A 24401-nucleotide genomic window follows, 5' to 3' on the forward strand; every position below is an offset into this window, starting at 1 on the left:
ACGCTGAAGCCGGGAACCCCGCGAACCCGGCTCCATAGTGCCGCGGTACCCGCTAATCAAATCGTACATTCCGAGATCTCGCGACAAGTGTCCCCTTCCCCGTCGATCACCGGTTAAACTTATCGTTGGCTCTCGAAAGACACTCGCCGACCTTCGTTCGGTCGAGAACGACTCCTCGCGATTCGACGGTCGAACGGTCGAATTTGAGATGTTTCGAGTGACTCTCGTGCGCGACACGCAGCGGGAAACGTGGATTCGAAAAGTGTCGGTGGACGGTTAGAATCGACAGTGATCCTTGGAACGATACATATATATATAATCTGTGCTCGAAAGCCCACGAAAGAAGAGGATTAATTCAGCGTACGCGGGGAATTTAAAAGATTCCCGAGAAAAGCCCGATAATCGTTGCTCGATGGGCGCGATCGTCGACCGATGACGGGCCGATCCGGACGGGTTTGCTCCACCGATGCGAGGGAAAAAACAAAAGGAGAGCGTGGCAGGACGAAAATCGCGATTCGACAGCCGTGGAATTCGACGTTTCTTACCGGTCGGCGCGGTCCGGCGCATTCGGGTCGAAAAGAAGCCCAGCAACGGTCAGAGGATCGTCCGAAAGTATCGCTGCTCCCGTGATTCATTGAGTTTTTCTCTCTATTGGCATTCGGGATTTACATCGGACCCGGGACTGTATTTCCATCGACGCGCGTGCAAAAACCCCACGGCCGCCCGCTGTCGATCAAAGGTGGAAGAGGAACATTAGAGGATAGAACAAAGCCTCCAAACTCCTATCTTGGTGATCTTCGTTCGTCGAATGTATCCGTCGCGTCGCGAGCGCGGACGGTCCTCGTCGTTCCGATTTCAAGGTGCTCGCGACAAAAGCTTCGCGTTCGTGGTGTGCCGATTTTTCTCGATCCGATCGAAGGGCAAAAAGGAGCACACCACGGAGGGACATCGAAGAGAATCGAAACTATACAGTGCGAATCGTCACGATTTTATTAACGATAAGGAAAAATCGACGATCGGAGCATCGCATAACCAAGGTTATGGTCGAGATAAGGAGGCCTCGATAAGGCGTCGAGATCTCCGATTGTAGAATCATCGACGTGTCTTTAGAAACTTGGGACGATCGCGAAGACACCCCCGCGGAAGGGTGGATGAATCGAAGGAGGCGTTCGGAGATACGCTGGGGGTTGGCTGATGATCGAGGACGGCGCGTAAACGCGCGAACCACGCGCGCAGGAGGCCGCGTCTTTGATTTTGAGCGGGTAAATCGCGGTGGCTTTTCTTCTCGCGGAACCGCGGTCGGGACTATTTACAAACAAGCCATTCAGCCGCAGCCGGTGGCAGCGGCGCTCGTAAACATTCGTAAGCGTTCGTTCGCCACGCTCAGTGATCCGCGGAACAGAGACGTTGTCGGGCGCCACGGCACCGCGATACGCGAACGTTGAACCAAAAGAGACAAAGTCATCGTTAAGGTGACGAAAGCGTGAGCCTCTCGTGACCAGATTACAGTCGGGGAACTTTGGACGATCGATCGATAAAGAGACACGAACTCTTTCTTTTTTTTTTTTCTTGTTTCGACGATATCGGGGAAAATACCGACGAACGTTCGTTCGAATTCAGGATCATCCTGCGCATCCTTGTGATTTGTGCGGGGTGAGTTCTGGTTCTCGGTGGAGAATCAGAATCTATCGTGGGCCAAGCGTTAACGAAAGAACGAGAGGCCCTGGAAGGATAATATCTCCAACCTCACCGTCGTTCAAACGTCGGAAGTAACCTAACCCGGACTCTAGAAGGCTTCGAAGCGCGAGGATCGAGAGAGTGATTTGGAAAGTGCGGGGTGAACTCGACCTACCGATTTTATCGTCGGTGAAACAATCGTAGGCACGACGAGAGACCCTAGAAGAACAACAACTCCAACCTTAGCATCGTCGAAACGTTGGAAGTAAGGAGACAAACGTGCTAGACTATAATTTGACGGAGACACGCGGAGGATAGTTGTAGTCTATCGAGCGGTCGGGAATAGTCCAGACGTCGGTGGTTGTTCTCGCGATTGGTGCTTACTGGTCTTAGACTGGAGCTGTACTTGCCGTACGCACCACTGCCGGGGGGTGGCGGAATCCTCCCGGCGGTGAGCAGCGGGCCAGGTTCAGGAGGGTGTCGTCCCGTGCTGTTGGGTGGCGTCGATCTGTCGATGTCAGCGGCGGTGCAGCCGGTCGCGACGCTTCCGACGCTGGCTAGCAGCGTACCGCCGCCGCCGCCCACGCACAATCCTCTTCATCATCCGGCCGCGGGGCTGCCTCTGCCGCCGTTGGGGTCCGCGCCCGTGATGATGACTCGACCACCGGCCAACGCCATGCCGCCATTAGGGCCGTCGCTGCCTCCCGCGCACCAGGACGCCGATCTGGCGGAGGCCGCCCCGAACCAGGACGTCTTGCTGGCCCTGCTCGCCAGGAACAAGAACCTAGAAGGTAAGAGAGAGGATCCTTCGAGCGTTTTTTGCGGGACCCGACGGGACGCGATTTCGCCACGCTGCACAACAGCCGGACGAAATTAAGCGGGCAAAGGACATACAGTGAGTCACGAAAGTATTCGAACGCTCCGAAATAAAAAGCTCGGGGCTTAAAAGATACGAGTCATATTATGAATTACGAAATACTGTTATTTCAATAAGAACACGTAAGAATCACGATTACATACATTAAGTTTCAAGTGTCATAACATCAACACCAGTTACGAAACATTTCCTGGTAACATCGACTAAACGAACGTCGCAAAAGTGTTCGAACGACTAAATTCAAAATAGAGATTATAAATATATGTAGTGTTTTAATATTTTGTCGGACCACCACGAGCACTTATCACTGCTTGTGTGTTGCATGCTGTGGACTAAATTTTCAGTAATATCTTTTATATTACTTTTCCAAAATTGTAGTTTTTAATGTTTCTTTTGAGATAATTGTTGTCTGCCAATTTCTGCCCACAAGTGTTCTATGGTATTGATATTCAGACTTTGTGGGGGTGTTTCTAAAATGTGGGGAACGTTGTATATGAGACGTTGTTTTATAATATGCGCGGTATGTTTCGGATCGTTGTCTTGTTGAAACAGAAGATTTTCTTACTTCTGCTATCTGATAAACTATAATAGATAACAAACGAGTATGTCAAAAAGTATTTCCTTCAAATCAATTTGTTTAATAGTTATAAGCATTTGTGCTACCACAACCGTGCTGTGCCAATATTTATGTCCAGCACTGTACCTACATAGGCAGTGGTTGTGGTGGTACAAGTGCTTATAACTACTAAACAAATTGATTTGAAGGACGAACTTTTTGACATACTCGTTTATTATCTATTATATTAAATAACGGAAGCAATAATATACATATATAGATAATATAAATACTATGATCAAATATCAGTATCAATAATATATAATATTAATATAATATATTATTGAAATGGCATAAAGTTCGGATTTGAATCTAATCGAAAACTTATGGATGTTGGGCAAGGACTCCCTAATTCCAAAATTCTCGTTTGTTTTACTGTGCTTCTCGCGATGAATAATTCCTCTTCGATCCCGCCAGAACCACAGAAGAATCTTTTTCTAGATTCTGACCGAGATCATTGATTTTCATCTGCCCACTGTTGTATTTTTGTGATTACTTTGTCCTCTCTATAATCAGTTTATTCAAGGTTAATTTCTGTTGGCAAAATAGCCTTGTTTTGCTTCGTCAAATTCTATGGAGGCCTTGCTCCTAGTTCTTCTAGGCGTCGACAAACGTTAGATCGTAATGTTTTCATCTTATCTAGTAATTCTCTGTCTGTTTGACGCGTGTACTGTTCGATTAAGATCTTGAAATCGTTGTCACCGATCGTTGATCGTTCTGACTTAATTTCATCTTGAACGTTGATATCTCCAAAACTAAACGTGGCATACCAATTCCACAGTATACGTTCTGTTTTCATAGACTCAACGATAATGTCACATAATAACAGTATTAGAATTATATAACACTATACAGGGTGCTCGGCCACTCCTGAGAAAAATTTTAATGGGAAATTCTAGAGCCCAAAATAAGACGAAAATCAAGAATACCAATTTGTTGGTGGAGGTTCCGTTAAAAAGTTATTAACAATTAAATTCAAAAATTTCAAATCGTTCTGGAAAAATTATTTTTAGACGCAGGGGCCAATTATAATCATTTTTGGTGAACAGACATACCCACGAAATTCTATCCATTTTCTAGAAAAAAATTCGAGAAGGTGTGAAATTTTTCGACGGAAAAAAAAAAATTTCAAATCGTTTTGGAAAAATTATTTTTAGTTGTGGGGGTCAATTATAATAATTTTTGATGAATAGAGATACCCCCGAAATCCTACCCAGTTTTGAGAAAAAAATTCGAGAAGGTGTGAAATTTTTCGACAAAATTAAAAAATTTCAAATCGTTTTGGAAAAATTATTTTTAGTTGCAGGGGTTAATTGCAAGCATTTTTGGTCAACAGACATACCCCCGAAATCCTACTCCCTTTCTAGAAAAAAATTCAGTACGGTCGGAACTTTAAACGTCAATAACTTTTTAACGAAGCCTCCATCAACAAATTGATATTCTTGATTTTCGTCTTATTTTGGCTTCTACAATCTCCCATTAAAATTTTTCCCATGGATAGCAGAACACCCTGTATAACGAAAGATTGTATTAGTAAAATAATTTCTTCTTCTGTTATTTCCTGTCCCAGTATACTTAAGAATATTAATCGTAAAGGATGAAAACTTTCTGTAAACATATTCGTTGTACACTCTATTTTCTTTAGTTTCTTTCCACCCCTTTGTTAGGAGTAAATTACAAAAATTTAATAAACCGAAATAAATAGGAAAGTCAGACACGAAGCTTTTTCTTTCGATCTAATGTCGATGGTTTAGTGTCTCGTTTTTTGCATCCACTCGTATGGCTAGTAACAAATTTCATAAATATTTTATGTCGTCGGTAATAACAAACTCTGACGGTGAACCGCGCGTAGATAAAATTTCAAATGTGGTATATGTATAAGTCAGTCGCATCGGAGCTAATACGATTTACTATTGCGATAAGTGCCTGCCTTTTACGAACTATTTGTGCATAAAACTGTGATTTTATCGGATTTTACTCCACATTGGTAAATTACTTTTCTTCGGGGAAACCACTCTCTGCAATTCCTTGATCGAATCCGACCACCTAATGACGCTAGTTATTTTCGTTGTAAAAAGCACAAACTTCGAAAGTCTAAACTGAAATATTCGTTAAAATATTTGGTGCAACGACACGAGCTGTTTCTGTTGTAAAAAGCAGAAATTTCGAAAGCCTGAACGTTTTTATTCTAGCTTTTATTAGAAGCTGTGTTTCAACCCCGACCTCCCCTAATTCGTAATATTTACACAACACGCGCAAAACTTTATAGAAGAATTATTGTCAATCCGTGGTGACGATGATATTTGTTCGAAATTTTTAATATAAATTGAATACAAGTCGCGTTGCAGAGTTTGTTAATATACTGAAAACGATAGTAGGTTGTTTACGCGATAAAAATATCGGAATTTATGAATTAATACCACAGATTTCAGCATACGAAATAAATCCAGTCCGGTAAATTGAATGCGCGTGATTTATCCAGTGCGAAAATTAGACTAGGATTACAAAAAATAATACTCTTAATACTTCGATGCAAAAAAAAAAATTTCAAAAATATATCAACACACATTTTCTATGGGAAATAAAATAAAAATAATGATCGACGCGTTTAATGGTCAGTTTTTGCCCGGAATTAAAGTGGATTTCGCCGATCGTAGCGAAGTTATTACGATAGTAAGACGAATTAACGGAGAATTCATCGAGAAATATTAGATTTAATGGCAGATCGAGTATTTTACAGAAATGAGAGAATCGTCGAACATGTTGCAATTACCTTCGTAGATCCATAGAGGCATCTCGAGATAACGACGAGATCTAGTTTTCAATGGTTTTGTCGCTATCGCGAGTTCTTGTGATATCAGGTCAGGTTGAAAATTTTTGTGCCACGCTACGCGTACAGTGGGCGAGTTCTCTCGATAAGAACTCTCGATCCGAATGCTCGATAAGATTAACGTACCATCTCGAGAACCTACGATTGTTACATTTCGAACACTGTCTAATCGCTTTTTATGTGGGCATTTGTTAAATATACAAGGACAGTCACACGAGTTTTCAATATTTCGGAATATTAAAATTTTCTAAACATTAACGTTACATAATTAAGATTAAAAATTGACAAATTACGCGCGCAACTTTGCCAAATAACATTCCGCGTTTGAGTCTATTTTCTCGTGTTTATATACAGGGTGTTCGACCATCCCTGAGAAAAATTTTAATGGGGAATTCTAGAGGCCAAAATAAGACGAAAATCAAGAATAGTAATTTGTTGATGGAGGCTTCGTCAAAAAGTTAACAATTAAATTCAAAAATTTCAAATCGTTTTGGAAAAATTATTTTTACTTGCAGGGGTCAATTGCAAACATTTTTGGTCAACAGGCATACCCCCGAGATTCTACCCATTTTCTAGAAAAAAATTCGAGAAGGTGAAAAATTTTTCAATGGAAAAAAAAAATTTCAAATCGTTTTTGAAAAATTATTTTCGGTTGCAGGGGTCAATTGCAAGCATTTTTGGTCAACAGACATACCCTCGAAATCCTACTCAGTTTCGAGAAAAAAATTCTTTACCGAAAATCTAATGTGAGGCCAGAAATGCTTCCCTGAAATTTCCTGCGAATCTTTAAAACGTCATAACTTCTGAACGGATTGGATGATTTTAATGTTTAAAAAAGCAAACTACGCGTATTTTGGTGGAGAATATGTACAAATCGCAAAAATATTCGAAAAGTTGGTCCTTGACCCCGCAAAATGAGAAAAACCCCATAAAAATGGTCCAATTTTCAAACAGCCATAACTTCTACAATAGTGAATATATTTCAATGAAACTTTTTTCTGAAGTAGAGCTCATGGGTATCTACAAAAAAGTATTAGACAACTTTTCTGTAGGGCGTCAAACAAAAATACTAAAAATGAAAAAGGAATTTTTAAGAAAAATCGACAGGGGGGGTAGGTGCCTAAATTTTTCGACGAAAAAAAAAAATTTCAAATCATTCTGAAAAAATTATTTTCAGATGCGGGGATCAGTTACAATCATTTTTGGTCATTACGCATACCCCCGAAATCTTACCCACTTTCTAGAAAAAAATTCAGTACAGTCGGGACTTTAAACATTAATAACTTTTTAACGAAGCCTCCATCAACAAATTGGTATTCTTGATTTTCGTCTTATTTTGGCCTCTAGAATCCCCCATTAAAATTTTTCCCAGATGTGGTCGAATACCCTGTATTTTTTTGTAAAGAGTGATATTTTTACTTTTTTATCAGCGCAAAATCGACGCATTGTTTTGTCATAATAAATATGGATCTCGTCGAATTGAAATTTCTCATGCTATTGAATAATTAAATCCGATAACCGTGAATATAAAATTTAATTATTCTTCCCGTCGATCCTTCCTGATCTATAATCTTTCATTCAGTGGAATACATTACGAAGCAATCTTTTGAAATGCAACGTATCTAGCAATCGTTATCTCTCGATATAAACTCCCGATAAATGTCGCTAAAAAACGACCGACATGTGCATCTTACGAGGATTGAAATTCAAGTGTATTATTGTTCATTTTTTAATCGGGTTCAGTGATAATTGTTGAAACGCTGAAGCTTATCGATGTATCGGTTTTACAATCGGATCGTTAATAGTTTTGACAGTTATTTAACGTTGCGATTTTAAAAACGTTGCAAGTTTTAAAGAAAATCAGTAAATAGTTTAAAATTACAATTTATCAATATTCATGGTATTCCATAAACTATCTTTTCAAAACACTGTTCATTTATAATATTTTCCTGCGTCGGTGACTCGCAACCGAAGCTTGCAATTGAGAATCGAGAAAATAAAACAACCTGAGCCAACGATCGAAAAGGATCGAGGAATGCAAAAGACAATTATTATTCCAGAAAATTAGTATTCTATGCCCCCTTTCGCTTTTTACATCTAAAGACTCGCGACAGAAGATAAACGACCCTGATCGTTAATGCGTCGAAATTGCAGTTGCCTTTCACGTGTAACAAATTACTTCACATGCATAATTCACTGACCTTGTTCATTACTTGTCGGACATCTTCTCGTCTTTCTTTTCTCGAACGAAACACTAAATTTGGTATCGCTGTAAGAGCATCCGTAATACGATATTTAACATTCGAGTATCGAGCCACTGATTCAGAAATGCACGATTTTATTGTCGCGTTTAAATCGTTAAATTTATTATATTAACGGTTCGCGACACGATCGACAAATTATTTTTATAGTTTCACGAGATTTACGAATTTTTGGACCAAAGTCTTTTAAAAGAATTTAGTACTTTTTTAAGCCTTTGTCGTTCGAAACTTTGATCGATCTTCTTTGGGAAAATCGAAAGTTGGGTCATCTACTCGCTAAAAATGCATTTTCGTTTTTAAGATTCTGCGCTACAATGCTTCCCGTTTCCCGGAGCAAGCTTCGACGTAAATTATTTAAAAGCTCGATTTCAGCGAGTAGAGCAAGGTCGAAGATTCCCTTGATTCTGAAATCAGGGATTCCTGGCCGTCGACATTGCGTCTACGTCTTCCAATTTTCGACGTACGAATAGTTTTCCTCGTTTTATTACAGTACGAGGTAAACAAGACGCGAACTTTATAAATTTATATTTATAAAATTACTATTTATTATTTATTTAATTCGAAAAATTTTTAATTTCGTCTCTTTTTAAGAGTACGATATTTTAGATTTTTAGAAGTTCATTTACAATAAGCTAAATTAAGAGATTTGGAATAAATAATAGCTATGATTGATCGAGATAATTCCACAAAATAAAAGCTTTCTTTCATATTGGGTCTGTCGAAAATTTTTGGCCATATTTTAAGGGAAAGTAATACATTTTTATACTGTTTGTTGATATTGTTCCCATCTTGATAGTAAAAGAACATATTTTTCCGGCGGATCTAATATTAAATTCTAGAATTGAAATAAAATCAAATAAACGATACTCTTAGAAATAGATGTATGCATTTCGTGTAATTTTATTTATAGAAAACCGTTTTTATCCACTGATTACGGGGATGAATATTTAATTAACAACTACAGATATTTATGAGGAGTTTCACCAATGAACTATATATAAATCAGAACATATACTCGAAACGAAGATACATACTCTCATCAAATCATGAAAGACTCGTGACATCTGAATATCTACATACTCCGAACTGAGTTTAATTTGGATTTACATTCGTTGAACCTAGTGCCGTTTTCTCGATATTTAGGTCAAAATTTTCTAATCCCTTGATTTCTACGTACCATTCCCAAGATTAACATTAGAACTACCAAAGCAGCCAAAAGTGATCCATTCGTAATTTCTAATGAAACTTGTAAAAAATTATTCTGAATTTCTTTGGTACAAATAAATAATAAGCAAAAAAACAAATCCAATGCTATTTCTGGGCTCTCTGGTCGGTAATTAGCAGCATTAATTTATAAATTTAACATCAAAGCTGTATAATACATGTTAAACTCTAGAATGACTTCATCTCATTTCAAAATGGCGGAGTAACGAACGTACGATACCTTTGAACAAATATAAACTAAAATTGTGAATCAAACTATCAAAAGATCGTCTAAAAAACGCTTATTTCCGTAATCGTCGGTAATTCTAGCGTCAATTAACATTTCCGTTTTTTGTCTTGGTTTATGTCCGTCGATTTCACCAGATAGAAAGGTGTCGAAAATACCATCAACCACCCACAAATCGTCGCGTCTCAAGAGTCGATCGAAACGACCGGGCAGCTTAAACGTTCCTCGATAATAAAGGATAGGCGATGGAATAGTTGGCGGATTCGCGTAAAGGTTTTGTTAAAAGGGCGCGGTGAGGGCGGGTGGATATTTTAATAAGGTAAGTGCTGCAAGGCCGGTTGCTATTCCATTGGGGCGGTTTAATCATGTAATGTGTTCGGAGGCTCGGCCACCCCACAATCAATACGGTATTGCTTCGGGCACGATAGCGAGTGTGTTTAAATCTAAACCTAAATCTAAACTTAGGCCCCAAACACCGGGTACGTAAACCGTGTACGCTCGTTGCCCTCTTACGCGCCACGCCAACCGATTAAACGATGCACGTCGGTTTAACACGCGGCCGCTGGATCCTTTTCCAACCGGACAAACGTGTCGCGTGACCCTGATCCACATTGTACACCAGGGTGGACCTTATTTTTGTTTATCGAAATTTTTACGTACGATCCTCTAAGTACGTTCGACTTGCTAAAAAAATAATTCCTGCAAAGATATTTGTACGTGGAACAATTTCCTACTAATTGTAAGCGTTTGCCACAACACTAAAAATGTAGAAAACGCAGTAGACGCCATTATGCAGGGTGTTCGGTCACCCCTGGGAAAAATTTTAATGGGAGATTCTAGAAGCCAAAATAAGACGAAAATCAAGCATCCTAACAAAATCGTTGACTTTACGTAATTCTTCAGTCAGAAAGTCTTTTTGTTTTCCATTACTACGGACAATTTAAAATATAAATATATTTATTCACTTCCATCCACACTTGGGTGACATGGATTTTCACTGAGAAGCTACAAAAATTAATTCTCAAGATTAGGTGTCGAAGGAAATAAATCTAGATGGCATTCTTGAATTTTAACGATGCCCCAAAAGGTCAGTTCTATGAGAAATAATGGGCACGCTAGTTTCCAATTATTTAACACTAGATTTACGGTAATCGTCAATTTGACGGACGTCAGATTCCATATTTAAAATTGCAGAACGCGTAAATATTATTTTTTAACAACTTACGTTGAATTTGTTTGATGCAATGGCATGAATACATATTCTAATTAAAAGAAAAATCGTATTTTAAGGTAATCGTCAACATGAAACGCAAGTTTCGTTTTCGTGGATGATTCGAGGGGGTTGGTTCGTCAGCCAAACGCGTTAAAGAAACCGGTACTCGAAGCACGGCCGCGTTTTCCCTCGCCGATGCCAGGAATTTTCCGGGCGATAAATTTTTCTAAGAGGCAGGAATTTTTGTTTCTCCCCGATAAACGGAGGCTCGAGGTCCTCGCGGGGAACCGCTCAGACCAATCGCCGGCCACGAGTCAGCGATCAAACGGCCCGGGCGATAAAAAGCGCGAGCGGGATAACGCGAAGATTTTTGGCCGGAGCGCAAAGCGAGGACCGCGTACCGACGAGGAGCGGAGGAAAGCTCCAATGAGAATGTCAAGCATCCCTCGGGTAAACGGTAACCATAGGAAACGATGGCTCGTGGCGAATTGGCGTCCAATGGGGGTGGAAAGAAAATGGCGGCTGGTTAGAGGGCGCGTTGTGTTCGCGTGGCGAGGGGCGGCAGGAGCAGGCGGGAAAAATCACGACGAGAGGTTGCCAGTATCTTTTGTCGCGAACGACGACGGGGATTAACTTTGGTCTGTGTTAGGAAAATGGACTAGCTCACTTCTCGGGCACTGGATAGATGTCCAGTCATCGCCTGCTGAGAAGCAGTAAATGTTTGAGCGCGTCGCGAATGTTTCATTGCGACGAGAGGTCGTCGCATTGCATCGTTACATGTCAATCAGAGCAGTTCTGTACAGCCATATTTGCTTTTAGATTTTCTATTTTGTTCGTTAATTGTGGCTAAGTTTATTATTTCGTGGCCTGACCTCGTCAACAGTCTGAAAAGGCCGAATTTTAAGATTCCTGTCGCGATTACGTACTGTTCCGCGAGATCGTACCGGAGGATGTCACGGAACAAACTAAAATATTTATTTAAAATATGGGCTGAGAGCTGCTTGGAAATTTTAGAATGAGTCTAATACAGGGTGTTCGGTGACCCCTGGAAAAAATTTTATTGGGAGATTCTATAGGGCAAAATAAGCCGAAAATCAATCTCTTGATTCAGAAAAAGTTAATTCGTTGAAAAGTTATTAAAAAATTAAATTAAAAAATTTCAAATCGTTCTGGAAAAATTATTTTCGATTGCAGGGATCAATTACAATCATTTTTGGTCAATAGACATACCCACGAAATCCTACCCACTTTCGAGAAAAAAATTCGAGTAGGTACTGAAATTTTTAGACGAAAATAAAAAATTTCAAATCGTTCTAAAAAAATTATTTTTAAACGCAGGAGTCAAATATAATCATTTTTGGTCAATAGACATACCCATGAAATCCTACGCACTTTCGAGAAAAAAATTCGAATATGTGGATAAAATTTTTTATCGTATAAACAAAGCATTAATTGAAACACAGAAACGGATACACAAATAAAAAGTAGCATTTGAAGGTAGAATTATAATTGTGAAAAATTGAATTTTCCCATCCAATTTATCAGAATATTTTTGTAGAAGACTTGCTTTTAATTTTGCAATTCGTTCGAAGTTTGTTGGCTCGAAAAACAAATACGTATAGGCACATATTAAATTAGGTAAAGAAACAGTTTACCTTTGTTCGTTCTTGCGCTTGTTACCTATTTAAATATATGCACATTCTTACGTTGAAGCATAAATTGTTTTTTCTTCCGTTGCAAATGTTTCAAGTTATACGTAAAATACTAGAACTGAAGTAATAAACATTCTGGGAACACCTTTGTGGCTTTCCGGTCGAAGCTTTTCTCTGAACTCGCGGAATTACGACGTCCAGGCGTCTTATGCTCGTCGAAAGAATAATTTGTTTCAAATCTCATTACACTCTTCAAACAGGCTTTTCGCTACTTTGGGCATCAACAATGAATCGCAAACACTGCCAAGAGCAATATCCTTCAACGTACAATGTTCGCTAGGGTGAACGTTAGTTACTCTTGGTAAAAAATTTTTCTCAGAATTTATTTTCTCCGTAAATGTTACAATTAAATACCACTTTTATCAAATAAAAACAACTTCTTCGACCAGGAATTTTTAAACAGAGAAACGCTTCGAAAGTGAACTTGACATCACAATAGTTGAATGATACCTTATGATAGATAAGATCCATAGCCAATGTATTAACAATCGAACCGCAAAATTAATACAATCTCCGTGTGGGACTGCACGCAAAGATCTCACGATTGAAAGCTGACAAAAATAAATTTCCAAAAAATAAAATAAAAAAATAGACGACCCTTTTCTCTGCAGTTTACGTTTCCATCTATTACCAAATTCGCGACTGTATCGTGGCGGCAGAACTCCCGAGCAAAGAATTAATTTCACCATAGGGTAAGGAACGATAATGGCGGTTTCATCGCGAATCGATTACACCGCCAGGGCACAGTAAATTTCCCGACGTAATAAAAAGTTGCCCGATCCTTTTTCTTCCGTATAAAAGCGCAAGAACATTTTCCCACCTACATTTCTCTTGACGGAAAACTCGCGGAGCCCGGGCGAGAGGGAATTGCTTCCCAAGTCGAAAGTTTCTGCGGTGGCGGTGGTTTTTCCCATTTTCTTTTTGTTCTTTTTTTTTTTTTACGTTCTTTCTTCTTTTTTCGCCGCATCTCCACCCACGCCAAAAAGCCGAGGAACGAGAGAGCCCCCCGCCCCCCCCCCCCGGGTCTTCCGGCGTTTTTCTTCGTTTTCTCGCCGCGGACTTCGCCCCGAGCGACCACTCGGTTTGATACATCGGCCCTGTAACGTCGTTAAACATCGGTTATCGTCCGACTATGACCAGTTTCTGTCTTTACGAGGGAAAATTATTAGGCGTCCCCGTATCGATGGTCGTTCGATCATTCTCTCCGATCTACGGACGAATTATACGCGGGTCAGGAGCATAGTTTCTGGCCGTTTCGAATTCGATCCCGATTAAAGAGGTATTGCTGTCTAGACTGTCAATTTCACGCCCCTTTTTGTAATTTTTTTGTGATTTCTTTGTTTAATGATAGATAGGCTGTTTTGTACTGAGACTTTGGAGATATATTTATTCATCTTCTAAGCATGTACAATATTTTTTTCATGGAAAAATATTAAAAATCGTGGGAATTATAACTTCTTATTTAATGGCTCTTTTGGAAAAGGGGCTCCAATGGCTTCCAGGATTCCAGATAATTTGAAACATAGGGGGTTAAAGTATCTTCATAAAGAAGGTTGTAGTAGCCAGTATAGCAGGAACTAGGGAGAAGTCAAAATCCTGATAAATAAAGAAATGGCGACGCTTCAAGTTTCGAATTTCTATTTGTTAATCGTTCTTTTGTCTTTAGCGTATCAAAAAAAAATAGTAAAACTCAATATTTCTTTAAATCTCTAGTTCCAGCTATAAGGGCGCATCTAATGAAACTAGGATGCAAGTCTACCGAAGATTCTCCTACTCTATGCCTGGGGCTAGTATAATGAAACCATCCTGGTCAGACAGTAGCATAACGCAAAATGGCTCGTCCCCTATGAGACGCGTTGTCCATTCAATTTCAGATTTTGCGTAGGTTACGTTTTCGTATAGTGTCAGAATTCCAGGGTGTGTCCCAAAATAAAAAAGATTTCAAAGTTGAAAAATACGGTCCACCCTTACGCGTCGCGGAACCGACGAATGAATTTCCAAAGTCCGGGGTGCATCGCGGATTACGTTGACGTCGGTGTTATGGCGCCGTAACTCGGCCGCGATACGAGCCAGTGTAAAAACTTGGGAAACGGCGGTACGCGAAGTGGCTTTTCACCGCGTGGCGTCGTTGTTGCGAAAATTAACGGGGCGATAAAACACGCCGCGAGGACACGAGGCAGGGGCAAGTGGCGCGTAAAGTGTCTCTGGGAAAGAAACTCTTCCTGGATCCTTCAGGCACGCGTCGAGCCTCGGCGTCGAGTTACGGGCGTCACGACTTTTTTGCCTCGCGCTGCGCGAGCGATCCAAGTCCCATTTCCGGCCTGACGTTTCGAATTTTACGTTTGATCGATAGTTTCGTTTTTTCCCCCCTCCGTTCGTTCAATTTTTTTTTTTTTTTGTGGTCCGATCTTTGGATAGACTCGTGGGACCGTGGATGAGAACTCCTTAAATACAGGCTGATTCATGCGAGAAATCGCAGAATTAACATTAACTTTTTTTTATACTTAACTTTTACACTTTTACTATTTTTTACACTGTATATTTAATAATAAAACTGTCGATTCGAAATTAACATTCTTCGATTAATTTGACATATAAAACAAATATACAGTTATACATGTATTAAAATAGAATTATTATTATTATATTCCACAGAACCATAATCTAAGGCTTTTAATTAGTAACTTTAGATTCTAACTTGTTAAAAAATTTTTTAAATCCCTGTTAAATATACAATGTTTCGAGAAATTCATTATCGATGATGCTCGAATAAAAGAATTTTTGAAAAAACGTATTGAGGTACACTTAAATACGGTCGCGTTACTGATTATAGTGCAAGCGTTCATGCTATTGATAAAACGATTTTTTTAACGCCACTTGTTATAATATACGCAGCTCAGCCACTTTTTTGAAAGCGATAAATGAAATACAAGTTGCAACAATGTTTGAACCTTAGATTAGCCCGATAACTGACAAGTTGTAACGTATGTATAAAGTGTGCACAATGTTGCTATGCATCTTTATAAAAATATACTATTTTGTCTAAATTTCCACTATATTATAATATATCGGGTGTTGGGCCACCCCTGGGAAGAATTTTAATGAGGGATTCTAGAGGCGAAAATAAGACAAAAATTAAGAATACCCATTTGTTGATGGAGGCTTCGTTAAAATGTTATTAACAATTAAATTCGAAAATTCAATATCGTTCTGGAAAAATTATTTTCGGTTGTGGGGATCAATTACAATCATTCTTGGTCATTACATATACCCCCGAAATCCTACGCACTTTCGAGAAAAAAATTCGAGAAGGTGTGAAATTTTTCGGCGAAAAACAAATTTTTCAAATCGTTCTGCAATAAATATTGTTAGCCGTGGGGGTCAATTACAATCATTTTTGGTTATTATACATACCCCCGAAATCCTACCCACTTTCGAGAAAAAAATTCGAGAAGGTGTGAAATTTCTCGACAAAATTAAAAAATTTCAAATCGTTCTGGCAAAATTATTTTCGGTTGCGGAGGTCAATTACAATCATTTTTGGTGATTATACATATCTCCGAAATCCTATCCACTTTCGAGAAAAAAATTCGGGTAGGTGCTGAAATTTTTCAAATCGTTCTGAAATAAATATTGTTAGCCGTGGTACGTGGTACGACCGTTAGTCGTCGAAAAATTTAAACACCTACCCCCTGTCGATTTTTCTTAAAAATTAGTTCTTCATTTTTAATCAATTTGTTTGACGCTCCACAGAAAAGTTGTCTAATACTTTTTTGTAGGTACCCATGAGCTCTACTTCAGAAAAAAGTTTCACTGAAATATATTCACAATTGTAGGAGTTGTGGCTGTTTGAAAATTGGACCATTTTTTATGGGGTTTTTCTCATTTTGCGGGTTCAAGGACCAACTTTTCGAATATTTTTGGAATTTCTACATATTCTACACATAAATACGCGACGTTTGGCTTTTTGAACATTAAAATCGTCCAATCCGTTCAGAAGTTATGACATTTTAAAGATTCCAATGAAATTTCAGGGAAGCATTTCTGGCCTCACATTAGATTTTCGGTAAAGAATTTTTTTCTCGAAAATGCGTAGGATTTCGGGGGTATGTGTAATGACCAAAAATGATTCCGATCGACTCTTGCAACCGAAAATGATTATTCTAAACCAATTTGAAATTTTTTTTTTCCGTCGAAAAATTTCACACCTTCTCGAATTTTTTTCTAGAAAATGAGTAGAATTTTGAGGATATGTGTAATGACCAAAAATGATTGTAATTAACCCCCACAACCGAAAATAATCTTTCCAGAACGATTTGAAATTTTTGAATTTAATTGTTAACTTTTTAACGAAGCCTCCATCAACAAATTAGTATTTTTGATTTTCGTCTTATTTTGGCCTCTAGAATCTCCTATTAAAATTTTTCCTAGGGGTAGCTGAACACCCTGTATATGTACTCATGGAGTCGATTACGATGAGAACTCTGCCGATCGGTGATTCTTAAAACCGGGTTACTCCTAGTCGTAGTCGTAGATTATAATAGTGATTCGCTATAAACGAAAGGAAACTCATTTCTTATGAATCGAATCATTATTTTATAAACTGGTATAATTTTGTTATATCGAAGAGTTTGTATTTGAATAATTTACGAATGAAACGTGTCGACGATAGCGCCTTAGATGCACCGAGTATCGTGTGAACAACGAAGTAAAGCATCATTGGACGGCGTGCAATGCAGGATGGGTGACCGCTTAAGAAAATCGCATATTGTTTGGTATTATTATTGTCTTATCCTATTTATATTATATTTCTCTATCAGTTTTGTAATTTCTAATCCGTTGATATTAAAAAAATAAATGGAAAAATTTAATAAAACAAAAATTACGCAAATAGAAGTAACGCAAGGAACTACTTCGTAAATATAGAAACTAACTCAGTATAATAAACAACATATTTGGTGAAACTAAATGGGAATAATTCACGAGAAACAAAATTACGTAAATAAAAATAACAAAATACTACTTTGTAAATACAAGGTAACACAGTTGTAACAAACAACACTTGGTGAAAACAAATTGACAGAATTCACAAGAAACAAAACTACGTAAGTAGAAGAAACATCATAAACTACTTCGTAAATAGAAAGTAACTCAGTATAATAAACAAGATATTTGGTGAAACTAAATGGGAATAATTCACGAGAAACAAAATTACGTAAATAAAAATAACAAAATACTACTTTGTAAATACAAGGTAACACAGTTGTAACAAACAACACTTGGTGAAAACAAATGGACAGAATTCACAAGACACAAAACTACGTAAATAAAAGTAACACAAAACTACAGTAGTAATAGAGAATATTTGATACAAATAAAAAGAAGAAATTCATCGGAAACTCGTCGGCTAACGCTTAGGTAATCGTTGTTACGTAGCACGTCGATTCGAGCAGATCTCTGAAGAGGCTGATTCCCTCGATAAGATTAAGAATTTCGTCCACACCAGTGACAGTATACCTGCGTGTTTTATTAAGCGTTGAATATAAATACACAGGAAAGAATTTCGAAAAAATATTTCTACGTGCGTTACTCGCGTTGCATAAAATTAATCTTGTAAATATGATTCTTTTTAAGATTATCGCGATGCAACAGCGATCAAAGTCATCGGAGGTAACGTAACAAAATGGTACGTTCTCCTTCTTGGCATGGAAAATAAATAAAAATTATTTTGTAGTTGATTACCTGCTTCCAAGAGAACTTCCCTACATTCCCTCAATTATGTATACGACAACATTTCCTATATCTTTTCGTAAGCATCAACGTGTACGATGGACAACATTAAAAATATTTTTAGCATTCAAAAAGATTGCTACTTTTTTAAATCGAGCGACAAATGTCCAAAAAAGTCCAAAATTCATAGTTCATCATATCTTAAAATACTAATAACGGAACGTGGATTTTAATATTGCCCACTTTTCCAATTTGTCGTCAAAAATAATGGTTGATATTTATTCCAGTTTTTGGTGCATTTTTTTTAATCACGTGCCACTTGCCGAATGTTTTTCGTAAGTTACGTTTAGTATTGCAAGACCTTTCGAACTGCAGAATAACTTTCTCAAAATATTAACGATTTGCCCCAATTTTTTATGTTAAATGTTCGTCAACTTTGAGTTTTAAAAAAAAGCTTTTCCTGGTAGAGTAAACAGAGACGTGGAAAGGCATTAAAGTTCGATTCGTTGACGAGCATTGGCAAACATCGAATAGGTAACAGCAAAACACCGTGTAATCCGAAACGTTTCAGCGAAAATTCGAGGGGGTTGGAGCTGGTTTCGCGTTGCGTGCACTGTGGGAACGCGTGACTCGGGGTTGTTTTCCTTGTAGGCGGTGCTCGAGGATCCTTTCGTGGGTTTTGCGGTTAGGTTTTTCGACGGTGAACCGGCTCGTGCGGATGTTGTGCCCGTTTTTCCGGCGCCACGTGACTCCTCGATGAAGTTTTGTCAGGCGTAATCACGTGTGCCCCTCCTCGGCCACGCGTACCCCATTGTTACGCAAGTTTACGCGATCGGAGATTAAGTGGCTCTTGATGGGAACTAAACGCCATTTAAACCGCGCTCGTACAAACTTACAATCATACAGAGCGATCCATTTCAATCTACAGGGTGTTCATTCTCATAGTTGCACCGACTTTTTAAGGTATTTATACCAATCTAACGGAAGAATCAATCTGAAAAATAAGTTTCTTTAAATCCTTATCGAAGTATATTCTATGATATAAATTTTATTCTAAAGAAAAGAGTACAGTGTGACAAAGCATCTACGAATTTCGATTTGTTGAGGAAAAAGTGCAAAAAGATTATCAAATGTTACTTTTAAAACAAACTATTATGATAATTCACTTTCTTTGCAGCTTTTGTAAAATCTGAAATATTCTCAAATACTGTTTTATGTTATCAAAATTTGACGCTGACTCCGTCAGTGAGGCTTTTTAGCAGGTCCTGTCTTAGATTGAGAATTTATTATATAGCAACCGCTTGTGAGAGCGCGACCCCTCTGGTGGCGAGCATGGGAAGCAACGCCACAGAACCAAATGAAACCTTAATTATTATTATATTTAGCTGTTTGTGATTTCTATTCTATATTCATTATTTTCAGGCAAATAAGATTTCAGTACGAATAATCACAGTACAAAGATAATAATATTTGAAACTGTAGTAAGTAAAATTATGAAGCTTTGAGTACAGAATGGTTCCAGTAATTGAGATATAAATAATAGATCGTTTTTCATTTCGCTGACCAAGTTATTTACGGATATCGTGAACGTTCGTACAGTTTAATCCATACAGGCTATGAGTCAGGATATTATACAGGTAGGTATGAACGGGTATGCTCGTTCGGAGGTAAATTATTTACGATTGCGAGAAAAATACTGTCGAGCTGAACCACGGCCGACGAGAACTACAAAATGTTATTGTGGTTTGCCAAGATAAGGCATTGTCTCGTCTGAAATCTTACGTTTGAAACCTTACGACGAAAGCTCGAACGAGACATTAAAAAAACAGAGTTAATCAGAACGTGAAACTCGGTTACTCGCTTATTCGTTCAACTCGTAGTTTTTTTTTTTCTTTCATTTAAAATAATTTCATTCAAACGCTCGTCGATCTCATTCGTAGTTTTGTTTTCTTTTAAAAAAAAAAAAAACTTTCATCACGTTGTAAAATTTTATTATATTTCATTGTATTTAAGTTGTGCACACGGTTTATTTCAATCGACTTAATTAGTTTATTTTTTTTCCTTTTGTTTTAGAACGGAAGATTGAAACACCAAGCTGTTTTCCGATCAAGGAAGAACGTGAGTCTTTTTTGATTTGATATTTCTTTTCATTTTTTTTTCTTTCTTTCATTCTTTTTATTCGTTTACATTTTTCGATATCAGGTTCTCGCTATTTTTTTTTTTTGGTTACGGAAAGTGTTCTCGAATTCTTCGAAAGATCTCGTCAGGTTTGTGGCTCGTTTCGTTGGAACAGCGTCGAAGGCGAGGATCCTTTTCGGAGGGCTGACCCTTGCTTTTTCAAGTGGTCATCGAACTCCATTATGCGAGGGCACAAAGCACGAGACGTTAAGTAGAAGATCATCGACTCTGTCCCATATGTCGTCGAGGACGTAGTGTTAGGCTCGGCAGTTGGTCGCACTCGTTCTACAATGGCATTGTTACGTGAGATTAGGAGTTGTGTTTCGAGTTGTTTATCATCGAGGGTATCCTCGAAAGTTTCCAAGTCGAGTGGTGCAGTTTTCGTCGAAAATGCGGGCAGGCTCTTATTGACCCCCTTCTGCGACCCCTTTAAACGGTTTTAGGAACATCAAAGACATTTTTTATCCAACGACCAGCACAGTCTTACTGGTCAGGTCGTAAAATAAATTTTTTTTAACGAGATTTGCAGTAGTGAATAATACCTGAAGCAAATTCTTGTATACAGGGTGTTCGACCACCCCTGGGAAAAATTTTAATGGGGGATTCTAGAGGCCAAAATAAGACGAAAATCAAGAATACTAATTTGTTGATGGAGACTTCGTTAAAAAGTTAACAATTAAATTCAAAAATTTCAAATCGTTCTGGAAAAATTATTTTCGGTTGTGGGGGTTAATTACAATCATTTTTGTTCATTACACATATCCTCAAAATTCTACTCATTTTCTAGAAAAAAATTCGAGAAGGTGTGAAATTTTTCGACGGAAAAAAAAAATTTCATATTGGTTTGGAATAATTATTTTCGGTTGCAAGAGTCGATCGGAATCATTTTTGGTCATTACACATACCCCCGAAATCCTACGCATTTTCGAGAAAAAAATTCTTTACCGAAAATCTAATGTGAGGCCAGAAATGCTTCCCTGAAATTTCATTGGAATCTTTAAAATGTCATAACTTCTGAACGGATTGGACGATTTTAATGTTCAAAAAGCCAAACGTCGCGTATTTATATGTAGAATATGTAGAAATTCTAAAAATATTCGAAAAGTTGGTCCTTGAACCCGCAAAATGAGAAAAACCCCATAAAAAATGGTCCAATTTTCAAACAGTCACAACTCCTACAATTGTGAATATATTTCGGTGAAACTTTTTTCTGAAGTAGAGCTCATGGGTACCTACAAAAAAGTATTAGACAACTTTTCTGTAGAGCGTCAAACAAATTGATTAAAAATGAAGAACTAATTTTTAAGAAAAATCGACAGGGGGTAGGTGTTTAAATTTTTCGACGAAAAAAAGAATTTTTAATTAATTCTGAAAAAATTATTGTCGGTTGCAGGGGTCAATTACAATCATTTTTGGTGAATAGACATACCCCCGAAATCTTGCGCATTTTCGAGAAAAAAATTCAGTAGGGGCGGAACTTTAAACGTTAATAACTTTTTAACAAAGCCTCTATCAACAAATTGGTATTCTTGATTTTCGTCTTATTTTGGCCTCTAGAATTCCCTATTAAAATTTTTCCCATGTTTGGCCGAACAACCTGTATAATAAATCTTCTCGATAAAAATTAATCTCCGCTACTTGAAAAGTTGAAAATCATTTTCGAATATCGTGTATGTTTATCTTTACAGTAATCCGTAACCGATAACAAATATCTAGCCTATTTTAAGACTGAAAATAACCGGTTCGAAATGTTGAAGGTAATTAACTATTAAGATAGATGCTTTTAATGAGATATTGTATTGTAAATCCTTGTAATTATTTTCATTGATCGTCGATGATCGTTTAAATTTAGTGGGCATCGGGTATTCTGTCAAATGTTTCTATCGTTCGAAGCTGTGAAGTATCCAAAATTCCATCGACAAGTTGTTGGATTAACGAAGGAATAAATAAAAAATATTAAGCCACGAGAAGGCTTGCGAATAAAATAGTAAATAGACTGTGGACGACCTACTAGAAATGGCTGACAAAAGTATAATATTTGGACGAAACGTTTAATAGTTAATTAAATTAAATAATTGAGTGTTTTCATAGGAATTTGGCCCACCGTTTGCTTCGTAACGTAAAATATTTGAAAAATATCGGTGGTGATATAGTCGTGTCCCGCAGTTTATTACATTTTGATATTCTTGTTACTTTTTTTTTTTATCAAACCTCGTATTACGTACGCGTTCAATTTTGTTCTTTATTGTAACCAAAGGACAAAGCTCGGTCTGCGCGACACACAAGTCGTAACAACGCTGAAAGGGTAACACCTACTACCTAGGAGGCGATCTTACATTGTCGAAAGGAATCGCGTGTGCAGCACGCGTGCATATTCATTGGCGCACATGGTGCCAGAAGCGACGGGGCACCAGTTGTTCCGGCACGCTTCCAGCACGTGTGGCTCGCGTGGCGGCTCTGATGAGTGGATTGTTCATTCCGACGTTTTGTGAGCCATTTCTCAACCAACCTGAAAGGACGTTGGTCCTGCCACAACACTCTCCTCGACGCGATAATGGAAAATAATTGATAAACCAAGAAACGATTTAAACATTTCCCCACAGCGTCAAACATACTTATTAACACTAGATTTACGGGCATTGATAGCACGTATATTTATTGATACCTCTCATGTTGACGATTACCTTAAAATACGATTTTTCTTTTAATTAGAATATGTATTCATGCCATTGCATCAATCAAATTCAACATAAGTTGTTAAAAAATATTATTTACGTGTTCTGCAATTTTAAATATGGAATCTGATATCCGTCAAATTGACGGCTTCCGTAAATCTAGTGTTAAAAACCAAAAACGAATTTTTAAGAAATATTGATGAGGATTAGATGCAGTAACTTTTCGACGAAAAAAAAAACGTTTCAAATCATTCTGGAAAAATTATGTTCGATTGCTGGGGCAATTACAATTATTCTTGGTCAATAGACATACCCCTGAAATCCTGCCCACTTTCGAGAAAAAAATTCGAGTAGGTACTGAAATTTTTAGACGAAATTAAAAAATTTCAAATCATACTACAAAAATTATATTTAGTTATAGGGGTCAATTACAATCATTTTTGGTCAATAGACATACCCCCGAAATCCTACCCACTTTCCAGAAAAAAATTCGAGTAACTGTTGAAAGTTTTGGGTGAAAAAAAAGACTTTCGAATCGTCTTGAAAAAATTATTTTTGGTTGCAGGGGACAATTACAATCATTTTTGGTCAATAGACATACCCTCGAAATCCTAATCATTTTCGAGAAAAAAATTCGAGTAACTGCTGAAAGTTTTGGGTGAAAAAAGACTTTCGAATCGTCTTGAAAAAATTATTTTTGGTTGCAGGGGACAATTACAATCATATTTGGTCAATAGACATACCCCCGAAATCCTACCCACTTTCCAGAAAAAAATTCGAGTAACTGCTGAAAGTTTTGGGTGAAAAAAAAGACTTTCGAATCGCCTTGAAAAAATTATTTTTGGTTGCAGGGGACAATTACAATCATATTTGGTCAATAGACATACCCCCGAAATCCTACCCACTTTCCAGAAAAAAATTCGAGTAACTGCTGAAAGTTTTGGGTGAAAAAAAGACTTTCGAATCGCCTTGAAAAAATTATTTTTGGTTGCAGGGGACAATTACAATCATATTTGGTCAATAGACATACCCCCGAAATCCTACCCACTTTCCAGAAAAAAATTCGAGTAACTGCTGAAAGTTTTGGGTGAAAAAAAAGACTTTCGAATCGCCTTGAAAAAATTATTTTTGGTTGCAGGGGACAATTACAATCATTTTTGGTCAATAGACATACCCTCGAAA

At 37.9% G+C, this 24401-nt stretch overlaps 1 protein-coding gene across 2 annotated transcripts in view; it reads left to right on the forward strand.

Annotated features, from left to right (window-relative positions):
• Positions 1-315: 315 nt before the first annotated feature.
• Positions 316-24401, forward strand: part of Lim3 (Lim3 homeobox protein) — a 144487-nt gene continuing 120401 nt past the window's right edge. Inside the window, exons 1-2 of one of the 2 annotated variants that reach the window (XM_076778945.1) lie at positions 316-2468; positions 20440-20484. In XM_076778945.1, coding sequence (XP_076635060.1) covers positions 2192-2468; positions 20440-20484 — 322 coding nt within the window. In that variant the 5' untranslated portion in view covers positions 316-2191. The remainder of the gene's footprint in view (positions 2469-20439; positions 20485-24401) is intronic. The other variant, XM_076778946.1, reaches the window with a different exon arrangement.

Source organism: Colletes latitarsis, chromosome 11 (genome assembly GCF_051014445.1).
Source record: "Colletes latitarsis isolate SP2378_abdomen chromosome 11, iyColLati1, whole genome shotgun sequence".
NCBI lineage: Eukaryota > Metazoa > Arthropoda > Insecta > Hymenoptera > Colletidae > Colletes > Colletes latitarsis.